The sequence below is a fragment of the Nilaparvata lugens genome, chromosome X (genome assembly GCF_014356525.2).
Source record: "Nilaparvata lugens isolate BPH chromosome X, ASM1435652v1, whole genome shotgun sequence".
Classification (NCBI taxonomy): domain Eukaryota; kingdom Metazoa; phylum Arthropoda; class Insecta; order Hemiptera; family Delphacidae; genus Nilaparvata; species Nilaparvata lugens.
This window is the reverse complement of record NC_052518.1, coordinates 71461972-71488306: the sequence shown is the minus strand read 5'-3', so window position 1 is coordinate 71488306 and position 26335 is coordinate 71461972. Positions and strand designations below refer to the sequence as shown.

The window sequence follows — 26335 nt, the reverse complement described above, 5'->3', positions numbered from 1 at the left end:
TGAATTTTAGTTTTTGATCAACAATATCTTCCGATTGTTACAATTTAGATGTATATTTCAAAATCCCTCTAGGCCTATTTTTGTGCTATACAATCTGAGATCAGGTAGAGCGCTCTATGTCATATAGATTTCCAGGTACACCTGACAACAACGCGCCTTGTATTGAGGAAAACACCTCATTTTCAGCTTCAACCATCATCACCATCTACTTTGTCATCACATTGATATTTCGCACAATGACATAAGTTCATGGGTAAGAATCACCCGTTAGATGCACTTCATTTCAGTATTTCCCAGTGGAGAGGCGCGCTTAAGGACACCTCAAGGATCAAAATTTCAAACACTTATAATTTACTTTTGACACAATGCTCAGATTTCATCGTACTACACTTCATTCTTCTCGGCTCGCCAAGGCGGTTCAAAATCATGCATCAACAGTCAAATTCGGTCAAAAAATAGAAATTTTATTGTTGAGTGTAGGTACTTAAGCCCATATTCAATACATAAAAAATGGCCAATTTCTATATTCAAAGCTATGTATCTCGGTAACCCCTTATTATAAAAATCATTACATGATCTTGAAATGTACAATAGAATTTTCTATTTCATCTGCTGTAAACAAGTCATGGAAAAATATGTTCGTAAAGTGAGATTTGATTGTTGAAAAAAAACCGGAAATTGTAGATATTTTTCTCATATTAACGGTTTTGGCAGTTCTATGATAGCGAAAAGTGATTAAAGATGGATTTTAGGCAACTGAGCTCGTAGAGGATGAATTTATCTACAATTTGTAATCAATCAATCGTAAGTCTCTATGATGTATCAGACTCGTTTTAGAAACTCTTGATCAACAGTAAAATTACGAAAAATATGTAAAAACTGAAATCGCCATTTTTAAAATCTTAATTTCCAAATTGTTTTGGAATCGAAAGTATTATTTATTGAAGTGGGTAGAGGGGGACAATTTTCACATTCTCACTAGATTTGGAAATTTTATCAGAAGTATTTCACAAGACATGCAACTTTGAATATAGAAATTGGTCATTTTTTGTGTATTGGAATATGGGCTTAAGTACACTCAATAAATTTTCCATTTTTCGACCGAATTTGACTTATGCATGATTTTGAACCGCCGTGACGAGCCGAGAAGGATGAAGTTAGTGTAGTACGATGAAATCTGAGCATTGTGCCAAAAGTTATGTGTTTGAAATTTTGATCCTTGAGGTGTCCTTAAGCGCGCCTCTCCACTAGGAAATACTGAAATGAAGTGTATCTTACGGGTGATTCTCATAGAACATAATCTCGAGAACTCAAGTTATGTCGTTGTGCGAAATATCAATGTGAGGACAATGTAGTTGGTGATGATGCTTGAAGCTGAAAATTAGGTGTTTTTCACAATACAAGGAGCATTGTTGTCAGGTGTACCTGGAATATGAGATAGAGCGCTCTACCTGATCTCAGATTGTAGAGCACAAAAAGAGCTTCTAAAGTGACTACAATTTTATCTGGAGCTATTGTTCCAATATTTCAACAGTTACTAACTGGAATCACAGCAATTTTGGACTTGTGGTATTCAAGTAACAGTCTTTCGAATAATTGAAGTCAGGTTGTGACTAGAAAGATACATCAACTCTAGTTCACAAGAATTGTCATCTTCATGGTCTAGTCTGAAACCTCTCGGGATATCCTCGAGGATTCGGTCTTGAAATTTCACCCTAAGCTAATTTCAGCAATCATTGATACTCATATCGTATTCATTAAATAGATTTTTTAGGAATCATCTATGGTACACCTGATAGATTTTTTAGGAAATGAAAATGGATTAAGTTTTTTTATATGAATATCTGCACTCCTTACAATACGAGGACCTCTTTTCCAGAGCTAGATTAATATTAGTTTTAAACACATGTTGAGGAAATAATTGTAGTAAGAAAAAACTCTTTCTTCCTAAGAAACGAAGAATCCGACCTCTTATTCAATATTCTAAATATCTAACTATCCAACCTTGACACGGACCACTGAAGTAATGTAAATCTTCAAGAGTATCCAACAGTCTCACATAATAATACAGAGAGCCTGATTGAAAAATAAAAATAGCAATATGCAGGAAATTAAAACTTATGCGAGATCTTTCACAAGAGTGATCTATATTCACGAAGAACAGAAATACTACACTAAATATGATAAAGATAATGATTATAATTCTGTTACTATTGCTTATTGCTCTCAAGATAATCCTCTTCAAACAAAAAAAAAAACTTGTATCAAATTAAAAAATTAGAATAATTGTTTTTACTTTTTAGTTGGGAAAAACATTGGATGACCGATGTCTAGGTAAAACCATCGATAAGTGAAAAACATCGAACAGTGAACATCGATGTTAAAAACATCGATGTTTGATGTTGAAACATCGATGTTTTTAAACATCGATGTATCGATACCCATCCCTAGTATAGATGGCCCAATACATCTTATACATTGTCGAAATTTAAATCACCACACTTATGATTGCCGTCTGTCATGGATCAGTAGCCTCTCCACCATAATTTTGTGTATTGCTAAGTATATTAAAGTATTATCGAGTATTATCAAGTGTAGGCTATTAAAGTTTTATAAAGTGTTCTAAATGATAAGATACTGAAGTATTGAAGTAATGATTTTTACAACACATCAAGATCATTATCAAACTTGCTTTACTCGGTTGACCCCTTACCCTCCACCACATTGATTCAGAAAAAAAACTAGCTTCTACACACACTCCCCCCATCTATACAAATTATCGTCAGTCATACTACATCACTAGCTTTTTTGGGACCTCCACACAAGAATTTTATTGATTTAGAGAGAACCCAAGAATTTCAAGAACGCATAGACGGGGGAGGGGGATTAGTACCCCACGAAATTTCAATTGGAGTGAAACCTAAGTATCTCATAGGCCCTATCCAAAACGATTTCAAGTACAAGCTTAGTCAAAAGTATAAACTTCAGTGAATCATCTTGAATGGAAATCGGTATTCAAAAGTTTGTATCCAATACTCTGTATCTTGAAAGTCTTAAAATTTTTCTGTATCTTTAAAAGTCTTACTTTCTCATTTCAAAATTGAAGAAAACTTGGAAAGACAAAGATATCGAAATATTGATATTTTAATCTATTGCAGCAGTCATCATAATATGATTATGAATATGAATTTTAATAATATGTGTAAGCTCTAATTATTAATGTTAATATTCAAAATCTCTCATATAATTATATTTTAATTAATAATTAACTGAAGAGTTATTGGAGAGTTTGGAATAACAAAAGAAATGCAATTGCGAATATTTAATTGCAAAATCATCATGGAACTTCGTGGAGCATAACCTTGGATTATTATCATAATAATAGATTGCAACATGTGTTTCATTTTATATCATTGAAAGTCTTCTTCCTCTTGATTTTGAGTGAACATTCCAAATCAATTGAATATCATTTAAAAGGACATTGAAAATACTGATGATGATGTAATCTAAGTCGAAATTATGTTCTATCATGTTAGTATATAATATCTATAGTATCTATTGATATAGTATCTATCTATCTATCGATCACAACTCAATGTGAAGCATTGAATCTATTGAAAGGAACAAATTAAAAGATTGAAATTATTGTTATGATAACACGGGTGAACACACCCTCCCCCCCACTGAATTAAGAAACTCTCTCCCCCCCCCATGTAATATGCATCCCCTGGGCACCCTTGAAAATAATAATCATCCATTGTAGAAGAATGGTGTGAATTTGAATACAGTCGCTTCACATTGATTTGAAAGGTTAGTGTGAGGAATTAAAAAATAAGTTGGTTGAGACCCTCAACTTGACCCTTAATTTGAAATGAAATATGAAACTAATAATTGCTAATGTGATCAATAAACTAATTAATCAATCTCCAAATAGAAATGTTATATTATTTAAATTTTACCAGATGATATCAAGTAGAAAAATTGAACTCAACTTCCTATGCATTACTGTATCAACTCGAAATAAGTTGATATTTTCCTTAAAAAAAATTATTTAGCCTTAAAAATCGATTTGATGAATGGTAAGGTGGGAAGAAATGCCATAGTAATCTATTAATTCATCAAATGAATATTGATTGTTTATAGTTCACTTCTAATAGATAATTCCCCTAGAGTAGAAACATAAGAGCTTTTTGAGTACAGCTTTTTTGAGTTACTACAGTAATGATCTGATGTTGAGCCAAGCTATTGCTAGGGAAGAAATCTTGCTGTAGGAATCCATAGGGAAATTATAGTTTAGAGTTTCTATTGTTGGTAACACTGATCACGCGGACTCGCGTGCGTGAGCATTAACTTGTTACTGTGATGGTGTAGAACTGTACAGCGCATGCGCAATGACGTCATTATACTAAGAATATTTCGACCAGTGCGCATGACTACTATTTCTATTTCGGCCTTCTGCGCATGCCCGGTGACGTCAAAATGACATAGTATACTAAGACTATTTCGTACTAAGAATATTTCGGTTCACCAGTGCTGATGATGATAAAAGTGGAATTAGAGGAATATTCAATTCAAAGATTAACATCGAATGCCCGTAGAGCTAGCATTTCTAGTTACATAGATAATTTCATGCGAGCAACAAAAAGAGGCAATCTGTATGGAGTTCACTATAATCCTGATATTAATGAGTGGCAAATTGGTAATAACGTTGTAAAATTTTATGATAAAGAAATCCTCATTGATAACAGCAAATCATTCATGCTTACACATGGGTTATTGGAATTATTATTCAAAGTAGTACCTGATAAACATATTTACAAGAGAACTGATTTGCAAACCTATAAAAATATACTTCAAATAACATCAGTTCATCTTGATAGTTTGGGTCGAGTTAAGAGAAATACCAGTTACAAGTATGTTAATATTATTAAGAAATTATTCCCACCTAAAAAAGGAGTTACTCGAGGTAGAGGTGCTGGTGATAGTAGTTTAGAACAAGAAGATATGCAAATTGTAGTACCAAGAAAAAAAATGAAAAAGCAATATGTTTATTGGGATAACCCAAACGAGTTTGTGAAAGATTGAATCTATTGGTAAATTCAAAAATAGCTGGGCACACTGGACATGATACAGAGATTATGAGTATCATAGAAGAGTTGCGTGAAATTGGAATAATTATTGGTGGTAATTTAGTATTATAGAAAAATATACTCTAGTATAATGTCTATTGATAAATTTGGTCGATATTTACATAATAATAATAATAATAATAATAAGAATAATAATATTAATCTTGAAATTAGAAATTTGATTCAGAATTTTATAAGGATTATACAATTCATCCCATTAGTTGCTCATAATATCCCAGAAATTGATCTTAATGATAATGAACAATTCAAAGCAATGTCAGATCCACAATTATTATCAAAGTATGAAAAGTATGCTGCTGAAACAGCACAACCCTGGTTCTTTAGAGCATGGTTTGATGAAAAATTCATATACAAACATGAAGTATAATAAAAAAACATGAGTATTGATAAATTTGGATGTCATTTGAGTAGAAAACAAGAGAAATCAAGTAGAAATCAAGAGGCTGAAGAATTAATAATTAATATATTACAGAATATCGTTAGATTAGCAAAAAAATTCGGTTCTTATTATCTACCAAAGAATGTTGATCTTAATAATATGAAACAATGGATGTATTTAACTGATTCAAACTTACTTCATGATTTCCCTCCCACTTCAAAAAATAAATTCAAATTTTGGTATGAATATAATGTTAAATGTTGAACACCTATGTAATGTCCAACATTCCTTCCAAAATAAATTATAAACTGGAACTGAAAAATGCTCAGATTTGTAATTCAATCAAGAATACAATTTATTTGTTGAAATTCATTTTCAAATTAATAAAAAACCTGTAAAAGGTACTGAGCTTAATTTAGAAAATTATAAAACAATAATTTTCCCTGCTTAAATCTAAGGTTATAAAGATCTTTCCTACCAAGAAAATCAAGTTCAGTTTGGATTTTGATGAGTAGTTTGGTTTAACAAAATTCAGAAGTTGTTTCAAAGAGTCAAAAAACTATTCATACTGTGGGGACTCGAACCTGGGGCCCCAGATTGATAAGCTGTATCAGACCGCAGAAACTAGCTTGATAATTATTTAAACAAACAATCTCATTAGTTAGCAAACAATCTCATTAGTTTGCTACCACTAAATCCATCAATTTAAATCATTTTATTTATTAATTAGATTAAACTTACAATAAAAATATTATTTAATAACTGTAAATTATGAATAACAAGCTATGCAATAACAAGCAATTAGTTGAGCCAAGAATAAAGTTTTAAAAATGATGAAAACAATATCAAATTCACAATGCATTTTAGGAGATTCATTTAAAATATCTACCTTACTCAAAGTAGCTCTTGGTAATCTACCACATAATAATAATTATCACTAATAATTAGTGAAGTTGTGAATAATAACATTATCTATTCTTGTGATAACAAACTTATGAGTTCGTTTTGATCGATTAATTTCAAATAATCTTGTTTGGTGGCTTAGTTGATAGCATTGCAGCTTACCATTCTGGAGTCTCAGGTTCGAATCCCGGTGATTTGAGAACTTTTTTGTAACTTGATAAATCAATTATCTGAAGGTCATTCATACTTACATTGAACTAGGTCACCTCACAATGAGAATTGTAGCATTCAGTCTAGTGTAGAAAAATCTTGTGATATGAGATCTTATCTCCACCACTACCCCACACTGACTGAAATTTCTGTTGGAATGAGCCCGGTATTTATAGTAATTTTATCAGCATCAAAATCCAGTTCCCACGGTTTTTTTGTATACCGTCTTCCAAACATGTTTGAACAGGTCTAATAATTAAATAATAATAAACAATAATTATTAAATAATTGAATAATTATAATAGATAAATAATTAAATACAGTAATTATTTTTTGTTTGACATTATTTAATAATAAATTAAATTATCATTTAATTATTTATCTATTATAATATTATTCAATTATTTATTAATTATTTTTTATTATTATTATTTAATTATTCAATTATTTTTTATTATAATTATTTAATTATTATTTTTTGTTTGAAATTATTTAATAATAAATTAAATTATTATTTAATTATTTATCTATTATAATATTATTCAATTATTTTTTATTATAATTATTAATTATTATTTAATTATTATTTTTTGTTTGAAATTATTTAATAATTAATTAAATTATTATTCAATTATTTATCCATTATAATTATTCAATTATTTATTAATTATTATTTAATTATTCATCTATTATAATTATTCAATTATTTATTAATTATTTTTTATTATTATTATTTAATTATTAGACCTATTCAAACATGTTTGGAGACAGCATACAAAAAAACCGTGGGAACTGGATTTTGATGCTGATAAAATTACTATAAATACCGGGCTCAATCCAACAGAGAATTCAGTCGGGGTGGGGTGGTTGGTTGAGATAACATCTCTTGACTGGAGAATATCCAGTAGTTGTTTATTCTCCCACTACCCTTGCACTAGGTAGACTCAATTTATTAGTTTTAGATTGGTTTCACATTAGATTAGATTTGATTGCAATAGATGGATTTAATACCTCTTGACTGGAGAATATCCAGTAGGTATGAGATCTCTTATTGCATTGGAAAGAGTGTGAACTTCTCTTGCTGGAGAATATCCAGCGGTCGTTTACTCTCTCCCTTAGTTTTTGATTAGTTTTACTTGCAGTAGATATTTTATCCAAGTGGGGATCATCATTGACCTTGACGTTGAATTTGACCTTGACCTTGACTTTTGGTTGTATACCTAGTGGGAAATAATAATGGTATTAGGCTACACCTCTCAGGAAGGGGGAAATTGAATTAGGCCACACCTCTTAGGGGTGTGGGGGAGGGAATTTAATTAGGCCACACCCCCTAATAAAAATATTTTCCTCAGTGTTTAATAGAAATTCTTGCTGTAAACATCTCCTCCCTGGCCTATAAATACAGGGCTCATTCCAACAGAGAATTCAGTTGGGGCGGGGTGGTGGTTGAGATAACATCTCTTGACCTTGACCTTGAATTTGACCTTGACCTTGGTGTTAAATGGGTACTCAATCGGTACAAAACCCCTACTCCGCGAATTCGAGTGAGGCTACTACACCTTAGAATTTTGCATTCATTCATTCATTCATTCTGCCTTCATAAACTCTAAACTGATGCACTAATGTGTGTATAGGGCATTCGTATTGCTTTCTCTTTTAAATAAATGAATCTTTCACAATTTGAATAGGCGAATAATTATTATTGTACCTGATTAACTGAAAATTCAGTTAAAAAATAACTATAATAATAGCTGATAATAACTCTGAATAAAAGAAATTGGAGATTGAAACAAACAAATACTCTTCAAACATTGCAGAATACAATAAAAAATATTACAAGAGATTTGTTGCAACTCAAGTATTGATTGCAAACGGTTAAAAGTCTCAACTCCCCAAAATTGGGACAAAGTCACCCCGGTTTACCGGTATGTAAAGTATTGTGACTGAACGTGTCTGATCATGTCTTGTCTTGACTAACTGGTGTGTGCCTAGCCTAAGGCCCCGTTGCACTAAAGCTGGTTGAATTTCAATCGTGGTTAATTTCACGAGAACCAATCAGAGAAGGCTTTTTTTTTAAATACAAGTTTTAAATATAATAGTAATAGTATTATTACACATCACCTTGTAAATCATTAAAAACCCTTTAATCCTTGTAACTAACTTCTTAACCTTCAAATATTGGCGAAAAAAGTTTGTTTCGCGCCAAACGGCAAATGGTGTCGCTGTCAGTGGCTTATCATGGAACTACGATTGATTACAAAGCACATGCGCCGTTAAAACGGTGCATTTCTCTTGTGCATTTTTGTGTCGCTCTCTAGTGTCAACTTGTCTGGAGAAGCCGTGTCTATTTCTATAAGGTCTTTAGTTTCAATTAAATACCTTAAAGAGGTATGCATCTTTAAGGTCTTTGGTTTCAATATTTTGTTTTGCAGTCACGGTATTATTATGCGTGCCCATCAGTATCAATATTCTCACATTTGAAAAAAACTTATTTGGTAGGTGATTAAAAATAATCAAAAGAACTAAATAATGCTGAAGAAATTATAATATTTTTGATTGTAAAAAATTAATTTTCATCAGAAGGAAAGATTATCACGGAACTGGATGAATTATATAATATGGAATACAAATTCAAACGTGAACTGAGTTTGTTATCATTTCAAACAGGTGACATCAGATACTTGTGGATGAGAAAACTGCGTGAGGTCTACTGTTCACAGAATTACTAGTATGATATCTTGATTTATGTTAATTGTGAATTTATGACGATTCATTTTCAAAGTAGGTATTATGTTTCTCAAGTGATTATTAAGCTTAACGTACGGGACTCCATAAACCCTTTGAATGAGCTATGTATTTGATTACATTTTTCAGAGCCCACAATATGTTGTCGGTTTTCGATAGATAGACATCGATATACTGTAGCTACTAGTGTATTTATTACTAAACCAGTGATTTATTGTTTCATAGTGAATTTAACAAAATACTTACATCATACACAACTTAGATGACCTTCTGCCAACGAAGGTTTATAGAGGAAAAAGTTTGGAAGGCAATTTATAACCGAAATTCAAAAACCAAAGGTACCATTTTTTGGTTTCTCGCATATAACTCGAAAACTATGCATCTTATATACATGACTCACTTATCCTGGTGCTACAGCCCGATATGGGCTTTGGCCTCCTCCACAATCTGCCTCCAAGCGTCTCTGTCTGCTGCCTTTCGCCTCCAACCTCTCACTCCTATCGCTCTCAAGTCTCTCTCCACTTCCTGCATCCATCGAACCCTCGGCCTCCCTTTTTTCTTACAGCTTCCAGCCTCTTATATAGAATTCCTTTTTGCATTCGTTCATCGGCCATTCTTTCAACATGTCCAAGCCACCCTATTCTTCTTGCCTTGACGAACCGGAGAATATTTCTACCTTGCAGGATGGCTTCTATTTCGGCATTCTTTCTTATTCTCCATGCACCATTTTCATGTACTAGACCGTAGATCCTCCTAACCAGCTTTCTCTCAAACACCAGTAATGCTTTGCAGTCTTCTTGCAGGATTGTCCATGCTTCACATTCATATGTGACAACTGGTCTTATGAGCGTTCTGTAAATCTTCATTTTTGTGTTTCTAGTGAGGAGTTTTGACTTGAGCAGTTTGCTATTTGCAAAGTACGCACGGTTGCCAAGCATTATCCTGCGTTTAATTTTCAGTGATATTTTATTTCAACAGTCAATTTCCGTTCCAAAATATGTGAAGCTTGTAACCTTTTGAAACGTGCTTTCTCCTATTTTGGTGATTCCTGGATCTCTAAGTCCTCTGGTGTTCTTTTCCATATATTTAGTTTTTTGTTCGTTTACTTCAAGGCCTACTATCTTGGCTTCATTCTTGATCTGCAGGAAGACTTCCTCCAATGACCGCATGCTTCTTGAAATAATGACAACATCATCTGCATACGCTAAGACCTGCGTCATTCGATTTGTGATATTGTCTCTCCTGTCAACGCTTTCCATTGCCCTCTGAAGAACAATATTGAAGAGTAAGGCCGATAGTACGTCACCCTGTCTCACGCCATCAGTTATTGTGAACTCCCTGCTCACTTTCCCTTCACTCAGAACCATACCTTTTGTTTCACTCAGAGTCATTTTCACTAAGTTTATTAGTTTTCTAGGGAACCCGTATTTTTTAGAGCTTCCAGCACTTTAATTCTCTTCATCCTGTCAAAGGCCTGCTTGAAGTCGATGAAGAGCATGTGTAGATTGATGTTATGTTCATAAAACTTTTCCATTATTTGCCTTAGGGTGAAAATTTGGTCTGTTGTACCCCTGCCAGGCCGGAATCCACATTGGTACTCATCTATTATGGCCTCTGATAATGTGTTCATCTTATAGACATGACTATTTTACACAAATTTGAAGCTTGCAGAATTTCCTAAAATATTGATCCAACAACTTTTTCTATATCTTTCATAGTTTTGGAGATAGCCGCTCTTGAAGGTGTGACATTTTTGAAAAAACACGTTTGCCTCCAATTTTTTGCTATTTTTTCTCTTATAACTTTTAATACATCGATGGAAAAAATCCATGCTGATCATGAGCTTATAGAGCATTTGATTCTCTTGAATTTGATGTAGTATAATTTTAGAATTTTGTGCATTTTCTCACGACTGTTGCAGCAGCTTTATTGTTGAGTGTGAAAACTTCAGTTTAGCATTAGACTAATATTGACAAAGGAATTGACAAAGTCACATCTTCAAGAGCGGATATCTCGAAAACTATAGAAGATATAGAAAATACTGGTATAAAATGTTGTTGGATCAACATTGTAGGAAACTATGTAAGCTTCAATTTTGTGTAGAATAGCCATGTCCGAAAGATGCACAGTTTTCGTGTTATATGCGAACTACTTTGAACCACCCCCACCCCCTTAGCACCGGAGGTAGGGGGGGGGACTTTCAATATGTCTACCTCCTTACTACCCTAAACAGATCTGCGGGGTCGAAAATTGTCTTCCAAACATATTATTTCCTTCTATACCCTCTTTTGAGCATTCATTTCCTGGACTATAATTATAAAAAAAAATAAATTCGTTTCTTGAACATACTAATTTATTTTATTAATATTTTGAAGGTACATTCTTGAACATAATGAATTATAAAATCATATTGAAAAAAATTCAAGTTACATGATCATTCCTTTCTTATCTAATTTTTATTCCTGTGTGATAGGAAGACTGGATAATTATAGTTTTGATGCTGTGTGTAATAATTAATGTTTTAATTCTGAGATGATTATCTATTTCATTTATAATCCCTTTCTTTCATGTTACAGTTCAACAACATTCAAGTATCCAGAAGATATAAACATTTTGATTGGTTACACGAAAGACTAGAAGTGAAGTTCGGCCTCATACCAATACCCCCATTACCAGACAAACAGATCTCAGGTAAAATCAAATTATCCATCAGAAATCATGGAAACAAGATACATATATAATTAAATCAATATTATATAGCTCAAATAAATGTGGTAGTCACATTAAACATGGTAAAACTGAGTTGCTTTTCCATTTGACATATAAATAAATGTTTTATTGTAGTAGTAAAAGAGAACATCAAAATTCATTACAACGTCAAATGGTAACAAAAGTAGACAGATGAATAGAACTATTAGGTACTATAAGTCACAATTGTAAGAAGATAAATTATTATAACTGATTCTACACCCAGAAATTGTTCTCTGATCTCAATGTAATAATCAAGAATAAGGCTATTCCACTTCAAGATTGATTTCGAAAAATTCATCTATTGTATAATATCACAATTCTTTGACAAAATTGCTCTTAATTTATTTTTAAATCTTGTAATATCCAGGTTTCTAATAGAATAAGGTAGAAAATTGAATATTATTGCTGTATAGATAAACGTTTTTTGAGTCCTGTTGTAATTGAACCTTTTCAAACTCAAAGTACTCCTATTCCCTGTTCCATATGACTGATGTGAACCCATCTTATAATATAAGTGAATATTTCCTTTTATGTATAGTAGGCTCTGGAAAATGAACAGTGACGGAACCGTCATCACACCAAGACGAACAAATTCCTCTCTACAATGAGCTCGGGAAAGAGGTCCACAAATTAGTCTAATGCATGTTTTTTGCATCCTTAGTAGCCTTACACTAGAAGACGTATGACCCCTGAGTAAGGTCCCTCGACTCAAATTACTGTGGATAAATGCAAATAAACCGTCCGCAGTACCTGAGAACTCATACACAGTCTCAATCTGCGTATCAGGGCAATGTCTTTATTGATTTTTTATTCAATTTTCATAATGTTTTTCTCCCAATCCATACTCTCATCAATCATAAAACCTAGAAAATTCACAAAATGACTTACAGCCTCTGTAGTATCCCCTCTGAAATAATATATTTTTAAATCTTGTATTTTGTCTTCATTAGTACATAAAACATTAGCAGTGCACCAATCTTGAACAGTTTCAGAAATATTTTTAGTTCGTTTCTTAATACTTCATATGAATAATTTTAATTCTAATTATTAGACCTGAGACCGATATTAATGTCATCAGCTAAGAGAAAGCTCTGTACTGATGGATTTGATAAAACATTAGGCAAGTCATTAATATAAATAATGAACAGGATTGGACCAAGAATTGATCCCTGAGGAATACCATACTTCACAGGTAGATATCCTGACTCTTTTCCATCACAAAAAAACCTTTTTAAATCGACCACATAAATACGACTGCATCAGTGACACAGTCCCTTCCTTGAATCAATAGAACTGTAATTTTTTTATAATAGAGGAGTATGAGAAACAGTATCGAATGCTTCTGTTAAATCATATGGAATTTATTGATTCAATATGGAATCAGCTGTGATTTTTGGAGTGAGTTTAGTTTTGTTTCTAAATTTATAAATAATTCAATGTTTTCAAGTTTTGAAAACTTTACAAATTACAGATTGATGCAATATTTTCATTCTTTTTGGGTTTCAATCTATTTATATTTTAAATTTTGGTTTGTAAATTTCTGGACTTGGAATTTGATTCAATGTGAAGCAACATAACCTACCTTTTAGACATTGGCTTACTACTATCAAAATTCGGAAAGGGAACAGGTTTGGGCTAGGCCTGTTGGTCCTTTTCTAATCATGTATTTGATTTGTGCATTGTTTAATGTAAATGAATAAATGGATATAGTCTTACATTGACACAAACTTTATTATCTAGACCAAGAATACAATTACTGATGAAAGAAACAGCTGCCCTAACGGTGCCTAGTCCAGTCCTATATCCGAATTGAGAGTCGTCAAATAAATTATTATTTTTCTATTATTAAACGAAAATCCAAATTAAATGCTGTAATTCACCCCGATGACTTTCTCACTATGAGGAAACACTATGTAGCAGAAGGAATAGTAGGAATAGTGTGAAGAATAGTGTGAATATGAATAATGAATAGTGTGAATAGGAAGAAATGTATGAATAGTGTTGTAGCAGAAGACTTCTGCTACTGCAAATATTGACAACTGGGTAAACAGCTAGATGGAAATTCGATCACATAGAAAATAGTATTTTCTCAAAATACTCCACAATTTGTCCATCAATTCGCCAGCAATTCTCCAGCGATTCGGAAAAAACTGATATGATAGAGATTGATCTGTAGTTCTCAAAAATTGATTTATCACCTTTCTTGTATAACTTATAGGTAAGACTTTTATCACCTTCAAATCATCAGGGAAAACAGAGTTGATAATACAACAATTAATCAAATGATTCATTACGACCTTCAAACTATCTATTCCATACTCTAATACATTTAACTCATAGTCACATTTAGTCACCATTCAAACTCATAGTGTGCTAGAATCGGTTTTCATAGTTTTTCCGTTACAGGTCGATACGAAGAACAATTCATAGAGCACAGGAAAAATCAGCTGCAGGCATTCGTGGACAGTGTATGTCGACATCCAGTCCTGTCCACCTGTGAGGTGTGGGAACATTTCATCACATGTACCGACGAAAAAAGGTGGAAAGCCGGAAAACGGAAAGCAGAGAAAGACGAATTAGTTGGAGCCAACTATTTCTTAGCTTTGGTTACTCCCGAGAAACCAATCAATTTACTCAAAGTGTAAGCAATAACAAACTTTATTATCCACTTTCTATCATTTATACATTTTCAAGTCCGGTTTACAATAAAATATTGGCTCGATAAACTATTAAAAATATAAACTTATCATGAGTCAAGGTGTGCATAAGATCCATGTTTGGTACCAAAACTAAATGTTAAAATTTGTTGAATGAGAATTGATATTGTGGAATTTTTCCATAATTAAAAAAAACAGTTTTATTTTTGTCACATCCACATTTATTTGACATTTATATAGGGCTGCAGTTTCGTGTTGAAACCAACAGCTGAAGATGTGTTGGTCATTATAAACTGCAATACTGTGTAAATGTCTAGCATCTGATCATGAAATGTCTACCATCAAATGTTAAACCAACACATCTTTGTTGGTTTCAACACGAAACTGCAGTCCTGTATAAATGTCTAATTTACATTTCATCTCTACAGCTAAGATGTGTTGGTTTCAACTCGAAACTGCTGTCCTGTATAAATGTCTTGTATATATAATAAATATGGATGTGACAAAAATAAAAATAAATGTGTTGACGAAATTGAAATACTAGGTGTAATAATTGATGATAAATACACAAATTGATGCTGTCAACAAATGTATGTATCTCTCTTTTATCTCCATTTCATGGGTCATAATAAGATGTCATTCTCTTTAGCAAAATGATACATTTTTCTATCTTGGTGTATTGAGGAAACTTCTTACCAGCGATGTCTTGCAAAATAGTTCTGCTTTCTTATGTATTATTTTTACAACTATTTGAGGTTTTGCTTGTCCACCCTTTTCCTTGGCTCCGACTCCCATGGGAGAGTGACAAGGGATTTTACCAGAGTGATTGCTCCACATGTTCATGTGATAAGCAACCATACTTGATCCTCTACCATTAAATTATTTACTCTGAGTAGATGGAGAATGATAGATCCAAGAATAATAGATTCCTGCATTTGACCTGCAAGCACAGTAGCAGCACTCTCACCGACTGGAATGATTTAAGGTTGGCCAAAAATGAGAGTCTCATGCCCCTAGAACTCCTACAATCAGCACCACCATTCTTACAGAGAAGCCTTGGTTAGGTCTGCACAGCTCTATTAGCAGGTCAAGAGGTCATGATATTTTGTCTGTTTTTTATCCTCTTTGTCGGCAATGTTGCCCTCAGCTTGTGATGAAATCCCCATGACATACATTGTCTTTGAAGCAATATCAAGGAGGACAATATCAAGCTTTGTGACTCTTGAAAGCCTGGTGATGGAGAATGAGTAATTCCAATAAATTCGGCACATTTCATTCTTCACAACATATTCAATCTCCCCTGGGGCATAAGGCAGCACGGGTGTTTTGTCAATACCATTATGAGTGTCTAAGATGGTAATAGAGCACTCGCAGAGATGCATTATGTCGATGGATGTAGCCTACATTTGTATGCACAGAACAATAAGACAGGATGTGCATGATTGTCTGTTGTGCTCTATGACACACCCTGCAACTGATATCAGGGACATCCATGTTCATTATTCTGCTGCGGTATGACAATGTGTTGATGGCACCATCCTTGCATGCCAGTATGAAACCTCTCAGTCTCAGATTTTATTGCTGCTGACTTCATAAAAGCAAAAGTCAGTGGTTTGGACAAACCTTGCTCCTTAACATGCCTATAAAAGACAAGTCCTCAACATGCAGCAAGGACTTGTCCTTATGCTGCTGCAACAGGAGACTGGACTCAGCAGTCATTATTCTACCCCTGAACAGATTAATTATTGTTATTATTATTAAGCAATTTTCGGGCTGGTGTGAAGTTGGCCGGCAGTTATTGTAACTCCCAAATCTTATCAATATAATAATAATTATTATTACATTACATTTTTATAATTACAATTTCACATTTAGAAACCTAATTAAACCTCAGATTTGACAAAACGAACCTAAAATAACGCTAAACTAACGATTTTTAACAATTTAATTTGATGGGCTGTTATGCCGGCCAACTTCAATGACGTACAATCTATGTATTACAAAGAATAAACTTAGAGTTGAAAGAAGTTCACTATTTTTTATGAAAGTACTTTAAAAACTTTTTCGAACTTTTGTTGAAGCTTTATCTTCATACAACTATCTTAGAAAACTTATTACGTTTTCATTTCACTACAATGAAATTTATCTAGTTATCATATCATGATTATCATGAATTCATTCACTTGAGACTGTGTATTTACGTGTTGGAAATGTTTCACAATCATCACTTTACGTTTAATTCTATAGTTGAAATTTATATTTAAATATAATTTACTGTTTTTTAATAATTGTGTTCAATTTAGGGAGCAGGAGAATGAAGCATGTAGTAAATTTGTTCATGAAATGGATGTTGCTGTTAGAAATCTAATGGCCACTTCTTTAGACCAAACAAAAAAGCACCAAGGCCCTTACAAGAGAGAGTACCAGAGAATAGGACAAGATTTCTACAATTTAGGTCAAGCTTTCAGTATAGAAGATGCAGCTTCAGGTGAGAACTAGTCAATTTCATTCGTTTATTTCATTGGATTGATTTTCATGCATACTATCCCATTTTTCGTTACTCATTACTTCTCAATCTTTGTGGTTGATGATTTTCATATCGATTGAGCAGTCGGTTTAATCTATTTGTTGAGGTTCAGCATAATTCTTATTGCTCGTTTTTGCTGTTTTAGAATTTTTTCAAGGTTACTTTTACTTGTACCACCATATATGCAGGGACCATATGATAGGTGTTCATGTACTACTGAGTGGTATATTGATTTTAATATTTGTTTACTACATAAACTAGACATTTGACGCAATGCATATAGACCTGGGGATATTTTTCCACAACATTGGCAACATGATTATCCCACGAAAGGTTGCTATGTATTAACAGACCAAGGAATTTAGTTTGATCTTTATTTTCGTACTTTGATTTACTCACCGAATAATGATCAGTAATAGTTTTTTTTCAATATTTTTCCATCGTATCACCTCTATGTCAAATTTCATCAGGTGCCTCAGAAAATATATGTTTTATAGACGACGCTGTTCGATTAGTAATTCTAGTGCTACCATTTAGGCCTATGCCCTAAACATAAAGCAATTTCCATGCAGATTATGAGAGGTGTGTACAATATTATAGCTTAAGTGCAAATTCAATTTCTTCGACTATACAAATATTATTTATTTGTTGACAAACTCTGTTGACAATCATCAAAACTTTCATTGAATCTTATCGCGTTCTCCTATTTCTATTTGAAGACCTAAAGATAGCAACATGCTTCATACAATAATCTTGAATGATATTTATCGCATTTACTTTACAGATATTACATTCTATATTCGTAAATGATAATATACCATCTTTTCTAATATACATGGGAAAATGTTATACAGTAACATTATTTGTTATAAGCAACGTTCTCATTTACAACGAAAGAACCATCAAGATTGAATTGGGTTCATCATATTATCAATCCAGTATCGATCGAATGAATTATCAATCAAGTAATTGAAGTACTTTAATTTACCATATTCATTACATAGATATTAGAGTATTTTGTATTAGATAAATTTTATCTCATCACCTCCAGGACCATTGTCAAAGTAATTATCAATTACTATGTCCATGATCATTATCTAAAAGTCAATGAAAGTCCAATAAATTGTTTATAATTGCTAATCAACAATAGATACCATTTTTATGCGTTCTTCCTTAAAAATTATCCTTCTTGTTGTCAGTTACTGATCCCTGCATCCCTCTGTGACTCGGTTGATAACTCCTTCGTGTGTAATGTACATCACAATAGTCTTTGAATCTTCATTTTTCTTGAAAAGTTTCTCATTTTGTATCCAGGTGAATTTATAGTCGTTTTATCTTTGCTACCATCCTAGTTTCATTGAATAGATGCATTAGGGTTAAAACCTTATGGAGCGTTGAAGGTATTCAAATGTGTCAGAACATAGTGGAGAGCGGTGAAACAAATTTCAACGTGCTCTCGACCATATCCACGCTATTTCACTTCAAATTCTAACCTCAATTTTTTATCGTATATGATAACTCAAGTCGCACTTCTCTTGGCGACTCGACATGCTGGTCGCCAAGAGACGTGAAATTTGAGTATCCTAGATGTTAAAAAATGAGGTCAAGATTTGAAGTGGAATAGCGTGAATATGAACGAGAACACGTTGTAATTTGTTGAAAAAGTAGTAAAATTTTTCATCTTTGTCATTAAAAAAATGTATTAAAATAAGTCTCAATTACACAATTTTGAATAAGTCAAGTTGAAAGGTTTGAAAAATTGGTACTCGCGATTGGAGTCGTCGTACGATTCGAGTCGTGGTAGTATTAGTAGGGTTTTTTAGTTTCATGAAATGAATGGATGATCGTAATTTTTTCACAGGAACTGTTGACAAAAATTTAACATCCGCAATTAAAAAAACTGGAAGTACATATGATGAAATCGGTAAGCTGTTTGAGGAACAGCCTAAATTGGACTGGGAGCCATTAGGAGATACTTTGCATATATTTAAGGGAATTCTAGCTTCTTTTCCTGACATTCTTCAAGTACATAAGGTGAGCGTTGGTTACAGAATTATTATCTATTCACTTGAAATAAAATTGACTCTAAATGAAATTTACTTTTTAAACCTCATAGAAAAGAGGAAAAAGACTATCCATCAAAGTAATTGGTAATTAGACCATTTTAAGTAATTGAATACAGGTAGAGGGAGTTCACGAAGAATTAAGATATTATCTAGGGTCTAGGGCACTAGTTATATTACTGTCCATGAGTAAATCTGCAAACTAGCTCCGCTTTGTCACTTTTGATTCATGAAAGCAATGGTTACAATAAAAACACAACACATCTATTATTTTAGAATTTGGGCTATATGTCAGCTGTCTAATATATTTCTTGATTTAGTATTACGCTATTATAAAAATATTCTTGTGAGGCGGATTTTGAGATATATTTTTGTTGACTGTCTACTGTGTCACAAATATTATTCCAATCGGTCTTATTATACATTAGAATAGCTATTTAAGAAATGTCACTACATAAAGCTTCAAAATTGTCATCATATTGAATTCAAAAAAGAAAAGTTCTCGCCAGAAATTCAGTCTCATTCAAAATAATTTCTCCACTACAGTATGATCAAATCTTTCAAATGTGAACTTAACAGTCTGCTTAGTTTCACAATTTTAAGGTTAATAAATAATATAATCTGTTTCGTATTTAGTATTATCATTTTATTGTAGCTTGAGAGTCCTAAGCTAATTTGTAATTTGCCGCCAACCCTCAGTTAGTTACTTGTGGTTGCGCAGTTACGCTTTGTAATCTAGCGCATGCGTTCAGTGGAAGCTTCCCTGTTTTTTGCATTCGTAGCAAGTGACCGTCAGGAGAAACTTCTAAACCGCCCTCGTTTAAACCGCTTTCGTTATAACCTCTTATTATTACCAGTATTGTGGAAAACCTCATTTAATTCTTATTATGATAAATAATTTATAAATTCAACATACATTACATTATATTACATATTTTTTAATATAACAATATTCAGAGTTTAGAAAATGATACCTCACTATATAATATATGTGTCGAGGTTATCATCAAATTAATACTAATTTATGCTACAACAGATAATACAAAAATTCCAAAAAATCTAAAACTATATCTATTACCCTAAGCATCACCTAGTACAAAGATACTAAACCGAGGTACTATTTTCTACCTATAAATTACCTTATTTAAAAAGAATACTACTTAAATCTAAATCCTACTTACTATTAGTTCCTCACTACTTTGTATCCCAATACTGAATAACCAATGTCTAATTTTTCTTTTGAAGCTATTGAAATTTTCCTCTCCTTTGATTTCTAATGGTATTCTATTAGATATTGTAGGCCCTAAATATCCTAGTGATCTTTGCCCAAATGCTGTATATTATTATATAAATAGTATATATTATAGTATATTATTAAATGCGGTAAATTATTATACCGGCCGTGACAAACCGTAACTCATACCTCAATCCTTCCCGCAATATTGTTCCACCTCATTTCCGACCTTTTACCGCAAATAGTGAAATACCTAAAAGTGCTTCAAGACATTAATCATCGACGCTACGTGCGGCCACACCAACGAACCAACGCTTCAACTACATATGGTGAAAAGGAACAATATCAAGGTATTTAGATTCATTTATAAATTTCATTATTTTCATCCTCGCATCGCATTTTGTGGTATCCTCACCCCTTCCTCTGGTCCTCCATTTTAATACAGTCTTATTCTCTACTCCTTTTATTTCTTCAATATCCTCAATCCCGAACAATTGGTTTACCGGGCCAAATTTGTGAATCAATTTTTTTATTTTATTGGAAATTTTATGTCCATTCAGTTTGTTCCAACGTTCAAACACGATTTCTGAATATCATTATTGCGCAAGTCAAGATTTGTTTGTTACTCAACTTGGCTTCGATTTACTGCTACTGTGTCAGTACAATCAACCCATTGTTTTACTGCTTGGCGCTTATCGCGAATTGTAACGGAACAATTCTGTTATCTCTCTCGACTATAATTATTTTCTCCCTCTCAACATGTTCATTTTGAACTTGAACCTCTACTGCCTTTTGCTATTCAATCGAAAATAAGTTGATGACTTGTGGCAAATTACTTATTGTAGTAAATACTCATTGTTATTTAGTGAACTTATATAACTATATTGATTTGTAATTGTAAAACTCAATTACTTATTTCTAACTTGAAATACTATTCGGTATATTTTCATCATACCTTGTCATGCTTAATGACTACATTATATATCTATACAACTTGTACTGTAACTGCAGTTACTTCAATTCAAATAATGGCTTACTTTAATTGAATTCTCAGTCTATTAATTTCTATTGTAAAACCGCATTATTAACTAAATATTTATTTTGAATATTATTCGACTTATTTCCTCTTATGCCTCATATAAGCCAACTTTTCTTTCAAATTGTACTTTTAAAAAACCTCAATTCCAATAATTGCATTGTTTTATAGTAATTCTCTTAGCTTCTTATGGCTAGTCTTGCAATCTCAATTGTACCTCAAGTTATTATTGTCAATTTGAATTGTGATAAAACCTTATTGTTATCAAGTTACTAGTCATCATGGCTAAATCTCTAGCAGTAGTCACTGCCAAAAAGAACAATGCATTTGAACAAATTCAGATATCATATGATATGTCAAAAAAGATCTCTGATAAGGAGATTTATCAGAAATTGCTAGCTCGTTCTAAATCTTTGAACATATTAAGATCAGATTTATCTGAGTCAATGGATGTCCATCACAAATTGCAATTAGAGGTAGATGACAAGTTCACACCTAATTACTCACCAATAAACAGCGCAGATGAGATGATTGATTGTATCAACCTCACATTAAAAAACATAGAAATGAAATTGTCAAAGTCAAAATCTGAACATGAACAGGCCGTTCGCTTACCTAAGCTTGACTTGAAACATTTCTCTGGCGACCCTCTCGATTGGACATCATTTATTAATTTATTTAATTCGAGTATTCACTCAAATCCTACGCTATCAGGTGTAATCAAACTTCAATATCTGTTGGGCTCTATCTCAGGAGAACCGCTTGATTTCATAAAATCACTACCAATAACTGATAGTAATTATCAGGTAGCTTATGATTTGCTTCAGGAACGTTATAATTCACCTCGACGATTGATATCACTTCGCCTCAACAAAATTCTAGATTTATCTAATATCACTCATCAACCGTCTCAAATGAGGAAATTTCTCAACTCCTACATGAGAATACTCAAGCATTAAAGGGATTAAAAATTGATATAACCGCTAATAATCCTTTGCTATGTGCTCTTATAATGCGAAAAATGGATAACAACCTCAGAAAAAAGTTTGAGCATTTTCGTTCTTTGAACAAAACTAGTGAGACCGCTATTGCAGAAGCAAAAGAAATAATTACATTTTTAACTCAAGAGTGCAATGAAATTGAAAATTCAAATCTTCACTCCACTTCTGCACCTAAAACCGTTTCATTGTCTACTTCAGCATCAGAAAATGAATACTCTCCTAAAATAAATAGAAATTTTCGTACTAACAAGGTCACATTGATGACTTATAATGATGAAATCAAACATGAAACAAAACCATTTGAATGTTTTGTTTGCCAAAACAATGATCATAAAATTTATTCATGTCCGGCTTTCAAAAATAATGCACCCAAGGCACGCTTTCAGATTGTCAAAGAAAACAAACGAAGCATTTCCTGTTTAGGAAACCACACTCTCGAAAAATTTAAGTCTAAAGCTAACTGCTTCACCTGTCATAAAATACACCATACTCTACTACATTTTGAAAATAACCATTCAACTAACAACACGACACCTCTCAAATCAAGCAGTCATGGAGATTACCTCAGCTCAACCTCAAATCAACATGACACCTCCTCCTGTTGTACTGACCACTACTGATACTCATCAGCGCCCTCATCATTCAACCTCTACAGTACTACTTGGAACCTTGCTTGTTAAAATTACCTCTCCTCATGGAAACAGCCACGTTTTCCGCGCACTTGCTGACTCTGGTAGTCAATCATGTTTTCTTACTGAAAATGCTGCACAATTATTGTGTGCACCTCGCATTAAGAGTAACCACAGTGTTATTGGATTTTCTCAACTCTGAGTGGCAATATTATTTCATCCAATCAAGAGATAATTGATAAATTTTTTGTAAATCCTACCCCGCACGGAAATTGCTCCTGAGGTCTTACAGAAAGTACGACCATATCTTCTGGCTGATCCCACGTTTCATCTAGCTGGAGGCATAGATATTCTTCTTGGTGCTTCAGTCTATCCTCTTCTGCTCAACCAAATCGTTCATCACCTTGGTCCTGGTCTGCCAAGTTTAATTGGGACTCATTTTGGTTTTATAGTTATGGGTGAAACTCCAGCTAAACCTCAAGTTGATTCTTCCCTTGCTCTACAACCATCAACCACACTCTTGGCTGTCAATAATTTGGATTTGCACAACTCTCTTCAACGCTTTTGGGAACAAGAAGAACCTCCAATGGCTTCTAAAAAATCTGAAGAAGAACGTCTATGCGATGAACATTTCCTCTCAACCTATTCCCGTGATGAATCTGGACGATTTTGTGTCAGACTGTCATTCAAGGCCCAACACCCTCCTTTGGGTCAGTCTATAGCCACTGCTGAACACAGATTGAAGTCAATAGAGAGAAAATTCAAGGCTCAACCACACTTTCAGTCTTTATAAGCTGATTTCATGTCAGAGTATCTGACATTAGGTCATATGGAATTGACTAACCGAATCTACCTACTACACATTATTTTCTACCTCATCATGGAGTTCTCAAAGAATCCAGTAGTACTACTCGCCTACATACTGTATTTGATGCCAGTGCCAAAACCACAACTGGTATTTCCTTAAACCAGATTCTGCTTACTGGAAGGAAAATGCAGACCAACATTTGTGATTTGTTGCTTATCTTCCGACTACACAAGATTGTTTTCTCTTGTGATATACGCCAAATGTACAGGCAGATCAAAGTTCATCCTGATGATCAGTGCTATCAGTTGATTCTATGTCATACTGATCCTACTCAATCTGCTTCAGTCTTCAAGTTGACTACAGTAACATATGGGATGAGCTGCTCTCCGTATCTTGCTATTAGAACTCTTCACCAACTTGCCACTGAGGAAGGTGACTCCTATCCAGAAGCTGCTGAAATTCTGCGCTCTCAAACCTTTGTTGATGATGTCATTGCCGGTGCAGACTCTGACGAAGAGGCTTCAAGACTACAACAACAACTGATCTCACTCCTCAAACATGGTGGATTTGAACTACGAAAATGGACTTCAAATTCCAACTCAACTCTTTCCAGCCTGCCTGATGGTCACCTTGAGACTCCTGCATTTCTTCAAGATGATCATCAACAACCTCACTTCACAATCCTGGGCATCCAGTGGTCAGCATCAAATGATTGTTCTACATATAACCTCAACCTACCTCATGATGCTACAACTAAACGCACGGTATTCAGCGTGATTGCCAAGATCTATGACCCCTGTGGCTTTCTCTCTCCAGTGGTATTGTGGGCTAAATGCTTCATGCAACTACTCTGGACCAAGGGTCTAGATTGGGATCAACATTTGCCTCCTGAATTGCTGGCAATGTGGCGAGATTTCGTTGACACCTCAGCCACACTCCAAGACATTTCAATACCACGAGCTCTAAAATCATTTCAGTCTAGCAATACTGAATTACATGGCTTTGCTGATGCTTCTGAACGTGGATTTGCTGCAGTGATATACCTCAGATCATCACAGAATGATACTTCTGCCAGTGTTCAGTTACTTGTTTCTAAAACTCGAGTAGCCCCTTTGAAAAAACTCACTCTACCACGTTTAGAATTGTGTGCTGCTCACTTACTTGCTCAGTTGACCTCATATGTCATCTCAACCTTTCATAAAAAACTAGAGCTCTCTTCTATCACATTATGGTGTGATTCTGCTGTAACCTTGACTTGGCTGCAGACTCCTCCTCATCGGCTCAAAACTTTTGTGGCAAACCGTGTTGCTCAAACGCAAGAACTGGTACCCTCTGACAGCTGGAGACATATTTCTGGTGAACAGAACCCTGCCGATTGTACCTCACGTGGAATACTTCCTGCTGAATTACCTTCTCACAACTTGTGGTGGACAGGCCCATCCTGGCTACAGGAACCTCCTGACCTCTGGCCAATTCCTGCATTCACTCCTGTGGAACTGGCTGAGACTGATGAAAGCAAACCTCTATCGCCCGTCACTCTTATTGCTACTGCGCCTCAAGAATGGGATCTACTCCACAAATTCTCTTCATTCAGCCAACTTCAGCAGTTATGGTCTACATCCTACGCTTGATTTATAATACTAGTCATCCACAGAAAAGGCTTGGATCTCTCACCTCCCAGGAATTGACTGACGCAAAATGTGCAATTTTCAAGCAAGTTCAAGACTCAGGATTTCGACAAGACATTGACATGCTCAAAAAGGAAAAATCTTCAACAGTATCAACCTCACTTCGCCGCCTTTCTCCATTTGTCAATGATGATGGTCTCCTGCGAGTTGGAGGTCGCTTAAATCAATCTCATCTATCAGTGGATCTTCAACATCCTGTCATCCTTCCAAAACGTCATCATGTGGTCAACCTCCTGATTGATTCCTACTACAAACAATATCTACACTCTGGAGCTCAATTAACTCAATCTCTCCTTGCACAACATGTCTGGATCCTCTCTGCACGCAGTATAATCCGCTCTCGAATTTTCAAATGTCATGTCTGTTTTCGACATAAACCTCGCCATGACATTCCACCAATGGGACAACTACCTCAGCCTCGAGTGACACCCTCTCATCCTTTCCGCAATACTGGAATTGATTACGGTGGTCCATTTAACATCAAGGTGTATAATCTACGCTCCACTTCTATCACCAAGGCCTACATCTGTGCTTTTGTATGCATGGTGACGAAA

The 26335-nt window shown here is 33.9% G+C and overlaps 1 protein-coding gene across 2 annotated transcripts in view; it reads left to right on the top strand.

Moving 5' to 3' along the window:
- LOC111047542 (sorting nexin lst-4) overlaps positions 1-26335 on the top strand; it is a 96235-nt gene that overhangs the window by 56455 nt on the left and 13445 nt on the right. For both annotated transcript variants that reach the window (XM_039441566.1, XM_039441567.1), the window contains exons 6-9: positions 11964-12078; positions 14545-14779; positions 17099-17283; positions 19184-19356. In XM_039441566.1, coding sequence (XP_039297500.1) covers positions 11964-12078; positions 14545-14779; positions 17099-17283; positions 19184-19356 — 708 coding nt within the window. The remainder of the gene's footprint in view (positions 1-11963; positions 12079-14544; positions 14780-17098; positions 17284-19183; positions 19357-26335) is intronic.